Raw genomic sequence first — 16,765 nt, forward strand, 5'->3', positions numbered from 1 at the left:
TTGATGAAGTATATTTCAAATGTTATCTTTTAATATATCATAATATTTTTGTCAATCATATAACGTCATAAAGGGAAAACCAGAAAATGAAAATAACTATTAAAGTAAAATATGCTTGGAATTAATTCCGGATAGCCTCATTTGGCTCAAATCTTACAATTAAGGCCTTGAGGACATAGTTGAAGAATTGTTTGCTGTTAATACTTGCACGGAGTAATGAATGATATTATTCATATAAAATTGAGAACAGCATAAGTATATGAGCATAAAAAACCCTGGTTCCCATAGCTTAACAAACTCGTCTGAACTAGTCCTTAAAGCTCCTATGGTATAATTGGTTCACAATTTATTTTTCAAAATATCAAACATCGAAAATTTCACATCCTAATTCTTCTTCTTCTTTCTTAAGCATCTCTGCTATTAGCGTGCATCGAACTGATTGGCAGCAACAAGGCATAGGGTGGTCCTCTATTTCCGGGTCTAAACCCCCATAAGTAATTAAATAGTGTCTCTTATTTTTATCATCTTGTTTAAAAGTCATTTCCCAACCAAGGATATCTCCTTCCTCTACGTCGGATGGGGACGGAAGAACTAAGACTGTCTGCTTCCAATGAGTAGAAGGCGCCATTGGAGAAGTACTTAAAGTAACATTCTGATAGTGGTCGAATCTGAAGTCAACATCAAACCAGATACAAAGTCCGTGATGTTTACCAGTTTTTGAGATAGAAATGAACTTTCTAGAACTGAAACATTGTAAATCATAAGGATCCATCCATGCTAAATCAAATTCAGCGATAACTACTGGCTCACTTAAAATATCATCACTAGCGACATCCAAAATCTGAGGTTTAGACACCTTTGATAACATCATACTGTTTTTAACTGAATTCATACTAAAGCCATAGACGTTATCCCAGAAGTTAATATCATTTTTATATAAAGTTGATAAACTGCACGGGGCAGCATAGATTCGCGCGTGGGATGGAAATAAAATTCCCTCAGGCTGCCTTAAAAAATTATCCCGGGCAAATATAACTGAATCGAGCATTGATTCATGAAGTAGGTAGAACCCCATCCATTCAGAAACAATTATATCAACTTTTAGATGGGGCTGAATGTTTTCCACTTGATCTTGGATTACCTGCAAGAAATGCATTCAAACTAATTAAAAGTATAACTTAAATGCTGCTATTTCGTTGCATTTCTTTACTATTGAAATGAATGGGTGTGGTGAGACAACTATCCAGCTTAAAAAATGATTTTCACGGTCTTTGACCTTGAAAAATATTTGTATTCTTCTTTCATAAACTGGTTTTTCAATATGGTTTTTAGTGACGATGTCAGCTGATATTTATTATTTTTAGCTGACATGAAAAAAAAGCAGAAGAATCGACGATTAACCTCAAGCCAAAAAAGCAAAGGCTCATTTATCTGATGCTGCTGCTTACGGTCTGGAAAATATTTAATCGATCTTCATCATTTACCTTTGATTTCACCGGCATTACCAGTACCGTTAAATACCAGTAAAATTAATAATTCATAATGAAATTTTAAGTGCTGCATTTGATTCTTCTAAGAAGTCTATACCTACGCCTTTGAATAATTCGAACATTAATGTGAACGAATTTCTCCTGTGAGGTGCATTGTGAAGCTAAAGGTACGGGAAAGGGCTTTTTCACTTTCATATTAGATCAAAAATGCAATAAATAATTGCAAAAAACAGAAATCGAAATCCCTATTTAGAACATAAGTTTAATTAAGTCCTATGAGCCTCATAGCAAAACTAGGATATAAACTCTTTTTCTGTAAGTGATTATTCCCTCTATAAGGAGAACGAAAGGAATCATGTAACGAAAGTCTTCTTATGATATATTTTCTTATATTTAGAAATATAAGAAAGTTTTCTTATATTTGCGTTTTTACTTCCAGTAAAACAAGTTCACTGTTGTGCTTATTTCCGTTTTTGCTTTCTGTAAAACAAGTTCAGGTTATGCTTATTTCCGTTTTTGCTTTCAGTCTTTTAAGTTCATTTTTTTTAAGTTTTTTTGCTGTATTTAGCAACATAAGGCTCCAGGTGCTGATAGTGTGATAAATGAGTTTCTTAAATATGGTGGCTCTGAGGTTAGGAATAAGCTACTGAAGATTAGGAACATGATTTTTGAAAAAGCGGAAGTACCTAATGATTTTAGGAAAACGTTAATTAAACCACTGTATAAGAAAGGTGACAAGAGTGAGTGTCGTAATTATCGAGGCATTAGTCTGGTCTCTGTAGGTAGCAAATTACTGAGTAATATGATACTTTTTAGACTGAGAGATGCTGATTAGACTTAGGTTAATAATTGAGAAGTCCCTTCGTTGTCAAACACCTTTGGTCCTCAGTTTTATCGATTATGAGCAAGCTTTCGATTCTTTTGATAGAAGAGCGGTAGCAAAGGTCTTATCCTTATATGGTATACCTGAAAATACATTAAAGTGATTTGTGCTATGTACGAGAATAATAGTGCTGCGGTTAAGGTAGGAAATGAGGTTAGCAACTGGTTTTGTATTAAATCAGAGTTAAGCAGGGTTGTGTTCTATCTCTATCCCCCTTTATATGGATCATTTTGATGGACTTCGTCTTAAGGAGCACAGGAAAGGCAATTGGAGACCATGGAATCAAATGGGGAGAAAAAACGCTCCTGGACTTAGATTATGCTGATGATTTAAGCATCTTAGATGAAAGAGTGAGAAAAATGAATGAATTTTTAGAGGTTTTGCGAAGACTAAGTCACTAAGGCTAGGAATAAGTGAAGATGAAAAGGTGACGTTGGGTAACGAAAAGATCGATCAGGTTGGCAGCTTCACTTACCTTGAGTATTCACTTTCACTTAGCGAATCCAAAACTTTTTATGAGATTCTTTTAAAGCTTAGATTTACAGCCCAGTTCCTTAGCCTAAGTAAAATCCAAAGATTGGTCTGGTACATTTTTGGTATTTTTCTGAGTCCTCAGGATATTTCGAACTTTCAAACTTTTTGTTGAATGGACAGTCCCTAATACCTTCTGAAGAATTTAAAGTTGAACAGGCCAGCCATGACAAAAACAATGAGAGAGAGAAATATCACGATGAAGAAAACAAACGGGACTACAGCCGGTAGAAGGAAAAGACAAAACTAAACGACACGGATATTTCGCCTGTATGAGAAACAAGGCGTCTTCACACTAAGAAAACAAAGTTAAAACTAGAATAACTTAAAATCAACCAAAATCCAAAACCAAGATTTAAAACAAACTCAGTCATAGTAAAGCAATCTCAGTAAACAGAGACTGTGACAAACTCAGTCAGAGTCAATTCTTCAATCATAGTAGCACCAATGGGCAAAGCTCATAACGTGCAGCCCTTCCCACGGGGACTGGGGGGATTAAGTTGTCAAAGACATAGTTATTAGATTTTTCGACTATGCTGAACAAAATGAATATCTCAAACTTTTGATCTGGGGACTTCGGGAAAAAATGAGCGTGGGAGGGGGTCTAGTCACCCTCCAATTTTTTTGGTCACTTAAAAAAGGACACTAAAACTTTTAATTTACGTTAGAACGACATTTGTATATATATATATATATATATATATATATATATATATATATATATATATATATATATATATATATATATATATATATATATATATATATATATATATATATATATATATATATATATATATATATATATATATATATATATATATATATATATATATATATATATATATATATATATATGTTGTTTTTTCTTGGTTTTCGATTTTATTTGGTTTTAGGCTAGTTGTATCTTTGTTTTCTCAGCTCAAATACGCCTTGTTTCTCGTACAAGCAAAATATCTGCATCGCTTTAGTTTTTTCATTTCCTTCTACTGGCCATAGTCCTGTTTGTTTTCTTCATGGTGATATTTCTCTCTCTCTCTTTCTTTGTTTTTCCTAGTTAAAAAATAGGCTAGCCAACTATCACCCGTTCCATCGAATTACACCATTTTGAGATCCAAATAACAATATTATTGATAATACGCACAGCTCAAGGACATTATTCAAGGTCTTGGTGGTGTCAGAGCCCTAATGGAGTTATGCTGTAGGTAGACTCTGGAATGAGAATTTGAAAGGCGCTTTCCAGGAACAGCTGAATATGAAACTGGAAAGTTTACAATTTGACAATACAGAAGACGGGAGTAACAATTTCAGTAAAATAGTTTCCAATGTAGCAGGAGATTTCTTATGGAAGAAAATTAGAAAGGTAGCTACATATATTAGTGATGACACTTGAAGCTTGGTAGAAAAGACAAGTGGTCTATACAAAGATTTTTTTAAACTGATAGATACTATGAGAATAAGAGGAAAGTGAGAAAATAGAAAAGGAATAAAAGTATGAATTAAGGTGCTGGGAAATGGGTGCCATGGATAAAATTACCGAGAATCTGTAAGATGCCGCCAGAGAGCTCAATAGCAAAATATACTATCAACACGCCCAGCAAAAATAGGAGGCTTCAGGAGCTTTAATTAGTAATAAGGAACGTGTTAAAAAGAGCAGGACAGAGCATTTTCAGAATGTGTTAGACCGTGATTAAGTTCAAGAAAATGATAAAGAAAAGAATGAAGTTTTTGACAATTTGGAAGTTAAGAAAGATTTTTTTTTGCGAAGAGGTGTTAGAGACAGTGTGAAAGGGATGTAAAAACAATAAGGCCAAAAGCGGTGATAGTGTGGTAAATGAATTTTTGAAATATGGCGGGTGTAACGCCAGAGACAAATTATCAAAAAGAATGAATAGGATTGTTTAAAAAGAGGAAGTTTAAAAAATTAATTTAAGAAAACGTAAGTTAAACCACTTTATAAGAAAGTTGATAAGAGTAAATAGTAGTCATTGAGGTATTAGCTTAGTTTCTATCGGAACCAAATTACTTAGCATGACGAGACTTATTAAACTCAGAGACACTGTAGGTAGTATCGAGAGAAGAATAGTGTCTAAGGAAGGGGATAAGAGACTTCGACCATATTTTCACTTTTAGATTAATGATTGAGAAGTTTCTGAATTGGCTAAGGTAGGAAATGAGGTTGGTATTTGGTTACGTGGAAAATCAGAAGTTCAGTAGGATTGTATCCTATCCTGTTTAAATTGATTATTTTGATGTCCTGAGGAACACAGCAAAGGCTACGAGAAAACATAGAATGAAATGTTAGCAAAATGAATGACTTTTTGGAAATTCAGAGTGCAAGAATAGGTGGGAATATTAATGTCAAGATGACTGTGTTGCTTAGAACAGGGGTAAATCATCGTGAAAAGGTGATATTAGGTAATGAGAGGATAAATCAAGTGAACAGCTTGACGTATGTGGGTAGTATTATAAGTTAGGATGATGGATGTAGTGAAGATGTAAAAAGTAGAATAGCCAAGCCTAAGGGTGTTTCATCATCAATGAAAAAAACTCATTATGAATAAAAGTAATCAAGTACGGTTTTAAAATGTGGGCACTTCAGAGGTCGAAGGAAGATTTTTTAATTTTTTCCAGTGAAATTGTCTAAGGATAGTTGGAGGTACCCGTTTAAAGCACCATATACCAAATAAAAAGCTATACGAAGAATGTGGTTCTCCCCCCCCCCCTTTCTAAAGCCATAATGAACGGAAGGTAAAGATGGCTAGGACGGATTTCACAGATCTTTTTGATCATCCATCTGGGGCTAAACGAAGAGGAGGTCCTCCCCAAATGGGATGGGAGGAGGTCAAGGATTTCAAGGATTTCAAGAGGGATAAAAAAGTGAATCTTTTAATAGATTAGGGTGAAGGAGGAGCGTGGGAAGCTGTGTTGACTTCGCGCGTCTCGGTGCTGTAATAAGTTGTTAGTAGTTGTAGTGATGTTTAAAAAAGAACAGAAATCAAATTGAAAAACAAAACAAAAAAAACAAAGATTTTCAACAAAAATTAAGAGGGATAGTAAGACTATATAGACAACTACATATATCTATTGCATGATGCTTTTTAATCCTGCTTAATAGTAAATTTCCGATACATTTGGATAGAATAGATTTCAAAAGCAAAAACTAGTAGTGAAAATAAGGTTCATTTAAAATATCAACAGTAAGTTAATTAAAGTATTTTTGCCAATATCTATTTTAAATTCTCGGAAACTTCCTCAATAATTAGATGTTTAGAACATTACAATATAAAATAAGGCTTGTCAAAATATTTATAGTCTTTGTTAGAAATGACCCCAAAGCCTTCAAGTCGAATTAATGGGCAACCATCCGACTCTCATTGGCGGTAATTTTTGCGTATTTTAGATTTGATTTCCACTAACTGCTAGTAATTTGCGTTCATTTAAGTTTGAAACTTGAGCACGTTTCTGCTCGTCTAAGTCCTAACATTGAGTATAAATGTTATTCTGAGCATCACAGGTAAAGTACAATACTCATCAGCCAAATAAGGGAGTTTCCGACAGGAAAGAGGAGAAAGCGCTAAGGGAGTGAATTTAAAAAGTATTTCTATACAATTTTCTATTACAAAACATGCATAAAGTAGCATTACTGCAAAAATCTGAGAGCTCACTTAGAAACATAATTTACCTCAATTGTCTCTTCATATCCATTTTCTTTAACAATTTCTTGACAAAGCTTTGCCATTTTAGTACTTGCTTCTACTGCATATACTTTCTTTGCACCAGCTCTTGCGCAAAATAACGACAAAATTCCTTAAAAAAAAGTCCTTAAAATTCAATCAAAAATAGCTGGTACACTCTGTCTTGATAACATTTTGCATCTTTCTTTGCACCAGCCCTAGCACAGAATAGCGCCAAATTCCTTTAAAAAGTCCATAAAATTCAGCTAAATCGCTGGCGCACCACATCTTGTGCATGTTTCTTTGCACTAACTCTTGCACAGATTAGTGGTAATATTTCTTTAAAAAACTCAAGAAATTCAATTAAAAATAGGTTGCATCATAAAACAGTTTTCTTCCAAAATTATAAGTAACATACTTTATCCTTTTTAGGTAGTATTTTAAATTATCAGAACATTTTTATATTTATTAGCCATATTTAAAGTATAAGGTGCGCTCAGGGGATACTGAAATCAATAAAATTATGAGACCTTACTTAGAAGCACTAATTTTCATTTCTATGTTGATAATACTATAGGCTATGTACGTACATATTTTACACAATATCCAGTGTATATTCTATGTCTAGTAGTTCGTTGTTTGCAGCACTATTTTGAAACTTGGAGACTTGAAAAGAAAGGTAATGTATATGTTACCAGCGTGCAATCTTTTTGCCAACCTTCCCTCTACTAACCATCACCAGAAATTTCTTTTTTTTTAAGTTTCTAAAATAAATACTAAGTATTCAGCAGTTTACGTGGGTGTTGGTAAGTAGTTCACTAGTGACATCTAGTTTAGATACAACAAAATTAGATGGCAGTATTGTTTGTCCAGAACAAGTCAGCTTTCCAAATTTTCAGTGTGAGAATTTTACAGTGAAAAAAGTTAATAAATTTTAGTGGACTGTAATTCAAAATGATAAGTATGCCTTTAGACAAGGATAACTGAAGCATCACCTTAGAAAATTTTCTCAGAAATTCTGTAGCTATCCATTAAAGTTGATATTTTCCCCTTTTAAGTTCTTTCTTTGATATAGTATTTATTGACAAATATACTAACAAATTAATAAAAGTTTCAGATTTTTGATTTTCTTCTTTGAAAAATCTTATTGAACTTTCAGCTTAAAATACCTTCCACTTTTCCAACAAATGTATGTTTTGACCATATGCATTTATTCTTACAAGCAACTTTTACAAACTTTATTTTGATACTATCCATTAAGTAATTATTTATGCTGTCTTGCAGGTCAAATCATTAATAATTCTAGTCAATTCTTTGGATATATTTGACAGTTGTTAAAAATATTTCATCAATGTAGTTTAAACTATTGCTTGAAAAGACTATTGTTTTGAAGCTAAATAAATGTAGAGTCATGTCCTTTAAATGAGACAATACAACTAAAATAATAATTTCGTAAAGACAGTAGGTTTAGGGGGGGGGGGGGGGGTTAAAGGGGTAAGAGTTTTCCAGAACAGGAAATGCCCATAGCATTTTTAGGCCATGTTTTCCTAAAGAAGAGAACTTTGAATAAAAAAAAGATGCAGCACTAGACTTTACAGTACCTACTGGCAGTACTGATCTCTGTTTCATGGCCCTTTAGCCAGATATTGTAAAGGGGGGTTGGTGGTCAGCCATCCTGTGCTTTCGGATACCCTTTCTTTTTATTTCCCCCTCATTTCTCAGGTAGTCATTAAGAGTTGGGTCAATTCTGGCTGAGCTTAATTATTAACGCCATAAACCCCCATTTCTAAACCAAACAACCAGAAAAACCAGGATTCAAACCCCTGTCCTTACAGACAAATAATTTAAAGTATAGAATGCCAACCACTTGGTGGTGATTACTTTTGAATATAAGCTTTTTTCCATCCCTTACACACAAGTACAGCAATAATTATACAGAAACACAGGTTAAGGTTGTTCTGGATGTGGTGAATGCCAAAATATTTATGTAACCAGGAAGTATTCTTAGTAAAAATGGTGGATGTAGTGAAGATGTAAAAAGTAGAATAGACAAGGCCCAGGGTGCTTTTTCGTAGTTAAAAGTTTGGAAGATGAAGAAGATACGTCTTCAAAGGAAGAAAAGAACATTGGAAGCAACAATAATGACACATTTCAAGCATAGCTTGGAAATGTGAGCAGTTTAGAGGTCTTAGGAAGGTATACTAGATGTTTTAGAGAGGAATTGTATACATTTGATTAATCTTGTATGAAATAACTTATTGTACAAAACATGATTCTATCCCACTTTCTAGGGTTATAGTAGAAGAAAGGTTAAGAAAGCTAGGTCAAGTTTGGATATATTATCAAAAATTCTGCTTTTGACAATTCAAATGAAGCCAAACAAAAAACACGAATGCCCTGAAACCCAAAAAAGGATGTAAGAGGAGTAAGATATAATCTCATGAAAGGGAGAAAATCTTCAAACAAATTAGGGGGTAAAGGAGGAGCATATGGCGTCAGGCGCCTTAGTGCTGAGGCTATATAGCATTCTATATAGTAGAATGCTAAAACTATACATTATTGTTATTACTCAAAGATGTTGGCTTTTTTAGGCCCCAGTCCATCTGAAAAACTGGGGTTAATTCTCTGTCCAGTGTACTAGAGTAATTCAAGCAAATATTCATGATGGATGTCAAATATTCAAGAATCTTTGTTTTTACAAATTAGAAGATCAGGGGCAACAAATCAATACAGAAACACCCTTGCTATTAAACGATCTGAAATTACAAGCAAAATAAAAGATATCTTAAACATCTTGCTTGGGAAAGCAGATGAGTAGTAGGTAAGCCCTATTCTTGACAGAAAAGCCACACCTCTGTAAAAACGATTTAAAGTTACTGACAAGACAAAAACACGTAAGTATATGCAACATTCAGTTTCACTAAAATACTAATCAGCTGAAAATTGGCTTTTTCACTAAACACAGTGCTTTATTTGAAAGGTAATGTCTTTTATTAGCTTTCAAATGTTAAATGCAACAGCAGAGCCAAAAATCATTAGGTGTCTAAATTAGACATATAAAGTTTACATTGGACTTTATTCCAAGTTGTCTTATTGTGTGGAGCTATTGTAAAAAATCAAAATCAAAATTTTAGGTTTTCATGCCTCCTCTATTTTAGACCTTCATCAATTGTTTATAAAGTAAAAATTATAGAGCTTGAGATGCAGATGATCCCAGGGGTGTCAAGTGAGGAGAGGGGTCCTCTTCCACTCTGATAGTGTTTTGTCAATGCAACTGAGGCATAAAATTTGTGCACAGGTCTTTATTTCAGTTGGTTAAAATGACTGGTCAATCGATTGAAACCAGTGCCCCCCCCCCCACCAGCCTTATTAGCTGGTAATGCCTATAGGCCAGTCAATTTTCTCTCTTTGGACCCAACAATTTCAATCTCAGTCAGTTGTTGTTTATGATAGTAACTCTGTTTTACTTGGAATTAAGTTGTACAAACCTATACAAGGGGAAAAACTTCCCTTTTTACAGTTGTTGCTGTAAAATGCTGATGAATATGCTTACCAGTTCCAGATCCAACATCCATTACTATTTTGTTTCTGAACAGTGAAGGGTTCCTCATTATTGCATCCTTGTATGCTTGAGTCCTAGGGTGATCTTTCAGCATTAAATGGTGAACCTGAAACAAATATGGTTATATCATTTGAAACTGCTAGCAAAAATTCTTTTCAGAGGCCTATTTGCCTGTATTGTTTTGTAACATCCCTTTTATTTCATTTTTGTAAGAGAACATAACAGAGATATTTTAATCCAAAACAATGGCATCCATTTATTTGAATAAACAAACAGTTACACTAAGATACAACATACAAAATTCTTTAATAAATTGTAATTATAACATTGAAAAAAGAAAATTGCTCCTAAATCTAGGCATTACATTCAAAACATTTAGCATAGTTTCAACACTGCTTTCCACTAACCTTAATTATTACAATGATTTTCTCTTATGTTTTGACTAATAAGAACACCTGTTCAAAACACAGAAAAAAGAAAATACAAATGAGATGAAAGCCATTTAGAATATTTGATGGCAATGGGAGGGTCATAACTTATATCAGTAAATCTTGATTCACCTTATGACATTATAATAGGTTGTGTTGTTGTAGATACTATGAAAAATAAAACCCACAGTGCTTGAAAAATCCCGCTTTCTGGGGCTATAATGAAAGAAAGGTTGAGATGGCTAGGCCACGTTCTACGGATGAAGGATGACAGATTACCGAAGATTGTCCTTTTTGGCCAACCGTCTGGGGCTACACGGAAAGCAGGTCGTCCTTGTCTGGGTTGGGAGGATGTCATAAATAAGGATTTAAAGGAAATGGGAACTTCCTGGGAGGGTGTAAAGAGGGAGGCTTTAAATAGATTAGGTTGGAGGAGGAGCGTGCGTAGCTGTGTTGGCCTCAGGCGGCTTGGTGCTGCAGTGAGTTATTAGTAGTAGTAGTAGTAGTGCTTGAAAAAGGGAAGAGTAGTACTTTGGACATATGCTGATTGTTACACTGACTATGAAAAGGAGAAATGATGTGTTTGTGATTCCTAGTTTTCCTCCCAGACATTCATCTGAAATGGAGAATGCTGCAGAAGCTGCACTTGTTGATTATTAAGAAATAAAAGTATTTCTCAGCCTGAAAGTAATGATTTTTACATGTACTATTTATAGTTTTTATCATTATTGATTTTCTAAATACTACAGTCAGCCAATTTTTCTACAGAGTGCAACAGATTTTTATAGATTGCCACAATAAAGTACCTGGGTCCTAGCTGTAGTGTACCTTGGACACAAGTCCAAGGTACAATAGTTACTTGTATGCATTCATAGGATTCTATTAGATAACCTGTATATCCCTAATTCAGAGCAAATTGCAGCATGCTAACTGTCTTAAATGTAAAAAAAAGAAAACACAGTAAGCCTACTTAGAAAAAATAATACATCCTTAATCAGGCCTTACCGAAATGCAATGCCAAGAAAACAAACACAAAAAGGAAGGAAAAAAACTTAAATTGTGTATAACACGGTTTTATTACTGGTTAACATTAGAAACATTTCATTTTTTCTGCTCAACAATTAATACATTGAATTTTAATTTGAATCTTAGATGAAATTCAAACATTTGGTGAGAACTATCAATCAGCAGTGGTTTTGGGCAAACAATTTCTAATCACATTTTTAATACAGAATATTATATGGATAAAAAGGGAGATTATTCATTTGATCTGTAAACATGGGGGATTTTGGTCTTCTGTAAGCGATCCTGTGGAAATCCTTGAATGCACATACATCTGAACCCACCATTTGAAAAATGTGTCTTTATATGGTATGTAACTATTTCTTTGTTTACATAAATGTTTGTCAGGTTATTTACAAAAAAGAAATTATGTTTTATAGTCTGGGAAAAAAGGGCATCATGAATTAATCTGACCAGGATTATTTCTTTACTTTTTGTTTTCATTAAGTTCTACTAGTCTTAAAACTTCAATTAAGGTGTCTATATGAACCAAAACTCTCAAGCAAATTAACATACAGAAACTGAATTTATGAGCTAATAATCAGTACAACCAGGTCTTTGTTCCAAAATTTATTTTTCTCTTGGTCAATTCTACTTACCCAGCAAATTTTTTACCAATGGATAAACATTGTTTGGCCTATTTTAGGTTTTTAGAGATTACAACCCATTTCCTTTCAACATATTTTGTTTCCTCTTTTGGTAGGTTTTGGTTTTGCTTAGTAAGTTGCTAGCTGATTGAAAATAAAATGAATTCGGGTCTAATGTGGGTGGTGTTGGGTGATAACTTGATGAAACAATATATTGATATATTTACTATCAATAATCAACAATCAATAAATTGATTTTGACATTTCTGATCAGTTCTCTTGTTCAGATTAACTCTTGGCTTCACAAAAGTTGAATAAACAAAATTGTGATTAAAGCACATTTTGCACAATTTTTTTTTTACTCTGAATGATATAAAATCAAAAAATAAAAACAAACTTTGATTAAATAAATTAATATTATAGAAATCCAGATTTGACATTTCTCAAGCTCAGAATAACGAAAGATAACCTACTAACTACTTTTGGCTATTCAAAATCAGCAAAATGTCAACATGTTCTCCTGAGAATTGGTTCTACCTTTCAGTGATTAAATAAAAGAGAATTTCTTTTTTAATGAAAGTAATGATCAGCATTAAAACTTGAAAAAAAAAAGAAATCATTGCATATATGAGAGGGATACCCCTCATATACTTTTTTGAGCTTTTAAAAAGCCTCTTATTCTAATTAGACAACCCTTGTGTTTCAGGAGTTATTCTTAAAGAATCTGGACAATAAGTCAAACACTAGCATATAGAGCAAAGCATTGAGGAGGAGGTATCTCCCCTCATATGCAGTATGGTTTCTTTTTGCTTTAAGTTTCAGTATTGCTCCCTAGTTCTAGTTGAAAAAAAAATTATTCAATTTATGATCACTTTCCAATAATGCTGTGGAGGCTACCTCTCTCCTTTTTGGTAAATCCCCCCCCCTCCAAGAAAGGTTCTTCAGGGACAATTCAGCTGGGATATCCCCATATAATTTAACTTCTAATCTTTTTTCAAATGATATGGAAAATATTTTCTAGAAATTCTGTCCTCCCAATGGAAAGTTTTTCCATTAAGAATTTCACCCACAGAAAATTCCTCTATGGAGAATTTCTCCTGCAGAATATCCCTGCCTCCAAGAAAAAAATACCCTAGATAATTTTAACTTTTTGAAAAATTTCCCATGGCAGTTTCCCCAGAACATGTGTAGATTTTAAATTGAATCACGAAAGAGAAAGTAAGATAAATTTTGTAGAAAAGTTCTGGAAAATTTTTCCCTAAAAAATTTCCCTATGTAAGCTCATCCCCAGAGACTCCACTGTTCAGGGAAAAATCTTCCAGTGGAAAATAGCCCATCCAAAAAATGTGTGTTATCTTCCAAATACAGAATAGTACATGTAAGCAATAGGCAAAATTGATAATGTAACAGTCCTTCTCCTATGTAATGTGGAGGGTCAAGACACTTTAACCCAAACATTTCTAGTCAACCCTCACTAAACATATTTTTTATTTGAGAACAAGCTATGACAACTGTGTATCAGCATGCATGAGTCAATGGATTAAATGCATCATTATTTTTCTTCTTGGCTATTTCCAAAACAATTTTCTATGTTGGATCTTTTCTGCAGGATGATCACCAGTAAATAGCAGAAAATAGTCAGAACTTTTCAAATATATTTTTGGTATCAATATTTATATTTTGATATTTAAAATTAATATTTGCTCTAATATATCAATATTGATATCAAATATTGTTGAAAACTAAATGAGCATAAAAAAACTTAATACAAGATTTTCCCCCCATAAATTTTGACATGACTGAGGCCCCTTTCCTATTGTCTTCAATTCCTGAAAGGTTCAGACAATCTAAGAAAACAGACTTGTTATTAATTTAAAAAAAAAAAAAAATTGAAAGAATTTTTCCAAGAAATGTGAAGAGCCATATTAAAAACTTAGCCACACAGAAATGAAGTTCTATAAAAATTCAAACTTAAAACAACCTAAAATTACTATCAATGAATAAATGAACCCAAAATGAAAAGAAATTCAAACAAATAATCACATCAAACATAAATATAACAGTTCAAAATAGGGATGAAACCTTTTAATTGACATTGAACAGATATAAAAATTTTTAACTGGATATTTTGAGCATATATATAGTGTTCATCATCAGCAGTAAAACTAAAAGACATCAATAAAACCAAACAAAATTTATACCTAATAAACTAATTACATAAAGTTTATTGCTCTTATTTTTTTCAATGTAACAGCGGAAGCAAATTTCTTTGACCTTTTTGTTTCTGGTTCATTAGATTTATCTGACATAGGTCATAGCTCTTAGGTGAGGTGATATTTACTTTATTTGACCTCAGTGAATTCAATCCAAATTCATCTGTACCTCTGTTTATGGAATTATTCTTGAATAAATTTTTTTAAATTTCAATTGCTTCCCTGAAAATTTGCTTTAAACCTTGGTCCCTAGAAATCAAAAAAACATTTTCAAACAAAATAAAATGATTTGGATAATTATAAATATGTTCCAAAAGAGCTTACGTGAAAACTTCAGGTTTGGTATTTTGTTTTAGAGACAATGAAATAGAATTATGATGTTGTAGCAATCTCATTTTTAAATTCTGGTTAGTGTGTCCCACATAAGAGCTTCCACAAGTACATGGGATTTCATAAACCCTATTTTGTTGCTCTACAAAAGTTTGATCCTTTCCAGAATAAAAAAAAACTAGCCAAAGTATTACTGCATCTTAAAGCTAACTTTAAACCATTATTTTGTAAAATTCTTTTAAGTTTTTCACTCAACCCTGGAACATGTGGTAGAGAACAAAATACATCTTTCTTTTCTGTTGTTTCCAGAATATTGTAAGAAAATTCTAGAAATCATTTTCTTCTTTTTGAAAAAATCTGGTCAATTAACCAACCCAGATACTGGTTACTTATTAAAATTTCTTTTAACAATAGTAATTTCTCCTCAATGAATTTTGGAGAGCAAATTTTAAAAATACAGTCAGTTAAGGATATGATTAAACCAATATTTACTTGGCAAGCATGACTGGAGAAAAACAACAAAAATCTATTATTGTTAGTAGGTTTTCTGTAAATATTAAAATCCAGACTATTTTCATTTTTTAAAAGAAGAACATCCAGAAAAGGAAGTTTCTTATCCTTTTCTAATTCTACTGTAAATTTTAAATCACCTCCCCAAAAATTAAGATGTTCTAACAAACCTTTTATATTTATGGGGAGGAGGAATTAAAATAAGAGCAATAAACTATATGTAATTAGTTTATTATGTACAAATTTTGGTTGTTTTTATTGATGTCTTTTAGTTTTACTGCTGATGATGAACACTGTAGGCTATATGTGTTCAAAATATCCAGTTAAAAATTTTTATATCTGTTCACTGTCCATTAAAAGGTTTCATCCCTATTTTGAACTGTTATACTTTCATCATGGAAAGGCAGTGTGGTCTTTGAAGTTATCTACATCAAATGTAAAGATAACACATAGGCCCAGTGATAAATACATAAATCTAAAACAAGCAGAAATTAAAATGAATAATCAATTTAAGAAAACAAAACAGAAATGAACAGAAATGGGAGTAAACCTTTTAAATGATATTATACAATTTAAATTCTATTGAAAAATATACGTAGGCCTAGGCTACTTTGAGCAGTGTAGTTATCTTACAGTAATCGATTGGACAAGTCAAAGAACCTATTCACAAGGAAAACAAAATATCAACAGACGCAAAATAGCAGAGAAATATATTAGGCTAATTAATGCTATAAATAGCCTAGAACTGCCTGGGAAGGTGGAGTGAATTTGCAAGTGAAGCGATTTTTATATTTAGAAGAGGCATAAAAAAGGCATCAAATAGCGTGAACTTTGTCTCTAAGTCAGTAATAGTGCCATGTGTATATTTGCCTACCATAGGGCTGTGTTCATCTTCTGAGAGGTTAGTTTTATTTCCCTAACCCAGCTAGACTTATTCAAAGATGGGCAGAGAAAAACATCATTACTTAAAATGACTATTTATGCTAGCCAAATGTACCTCCAAGTCATTGTATGCCTCAAAATATTTATCGTCGTTCATTGACATGTTCAAGCCCCACCTTGATAGGGAATGGCTCTGCCAGGAGTTCCTTTACAATTGGGAAGCTGCAGAGTCCTCCACAAGAGTCTAATCTAACAGCCACAATCTACATCAAACGAATTCTTTTTTTTCTCATGGAGCATCACAAGGATGGATAATCCTTATATCGCTCCAAGCTGCGATTTAAGTAATTGTGTGCTAATTTTAAACTTTTTTGCGTTAAATGTGACGCTGCCGAAAGACATTTCCTGGCGAACAAATTGTGACTTATTTAATAGCTCAAGAGACGTCAACAATGGCGAAAATATATTTATTTACCAACAATAATTATCGCAAGAGGAAACATTTTAATTATTGTTGGAAACACGCAGAAGTATTTTCGAATCACTTGTGCATTGTCTTACTATCTTCAATTAGACTCTTATTTAATCCTAAAATTTTCACTGTATATGC

The 16,765-nt window shown here is 32.9% G+C and overlaps 1 protein-coding gene across 3 annotated transcripts; it reads right to left on the reverse strand.

Moving 5' to 3' along the window:
* Positions 1–331: 331 nt before the first annotated feature.
* On the reverse strand, positions 332–16,537 carry LOC136037917 (uncharacterized). Of its 3 annotated transcripts, none has more exons than XM_065720772.1 (4): positions 16,332–16,537; positions 10,135–10,249; positions 6,590–6,714; positions 332–1,141 (listed from the first exon to the last, which is right to left on the reverse strand). In XM_065720772.1, the coding sequence occupies exons 2-4, from the start codon at positions 10,235–10,237 to the stop codon at positions 362–364; spliced, it is 1,008 nt and encodes a 335-aa protein (XP_065576844.1). In that variant the 5' UTR covers positions 10,238–10,249; positions 16,332–16,537; the 3' UTR covers positions 332–361. The 3 variants fall into 3 exon arrangements, with proteins under 3 accessions (XP_065576844.1, XP_065576843.1, XP_065576845.1); XM_065720771.1 differs by having other exon boundaries at positions 16,271–16,537; XM_065720773.1 differs by lacking the exon at positions 16,332–16,537 and adding an exon at positions 16,239–16,313.
* Positions 16,538–16,765: the final 228 nt, after the last annotated feature.

Source organism: Artemia franciscana, chromosome 17 (genome assembly GCF_032884065.1).
Source record: "Artemia franciscana chromosome 17, ASM3288406v1, whole genome shotgun sequence".
NCBI lineage: Eukaryota > Metazoa > Arthropoda > Branchiopoda > Anostraca > Artemiidae > Artemia > Artemia franciscana.

Coding starts and splice junctions, on each gene's coding strand:
- LOC136037917 (XM_065720771.1), bottom strand. CDS start 16,318: ATGTCAATGAACGACGATAAATATTTTGAGGCATACAATGACTTGGAG. Junction 10,250..16,270: donor AGGCATACAATGACTTGGAG/GTACATTTGGCT, acceptor TATTTGTTTCAG/GTTCACCATTTAATGCTGAA. Junction 1,142..6,589: donor GATATGAAGAGACAATTGAG/GTAAATTATGTT, acceptor CATTTCTTGCAG/GTAATCCAAGATCAAGTGGA.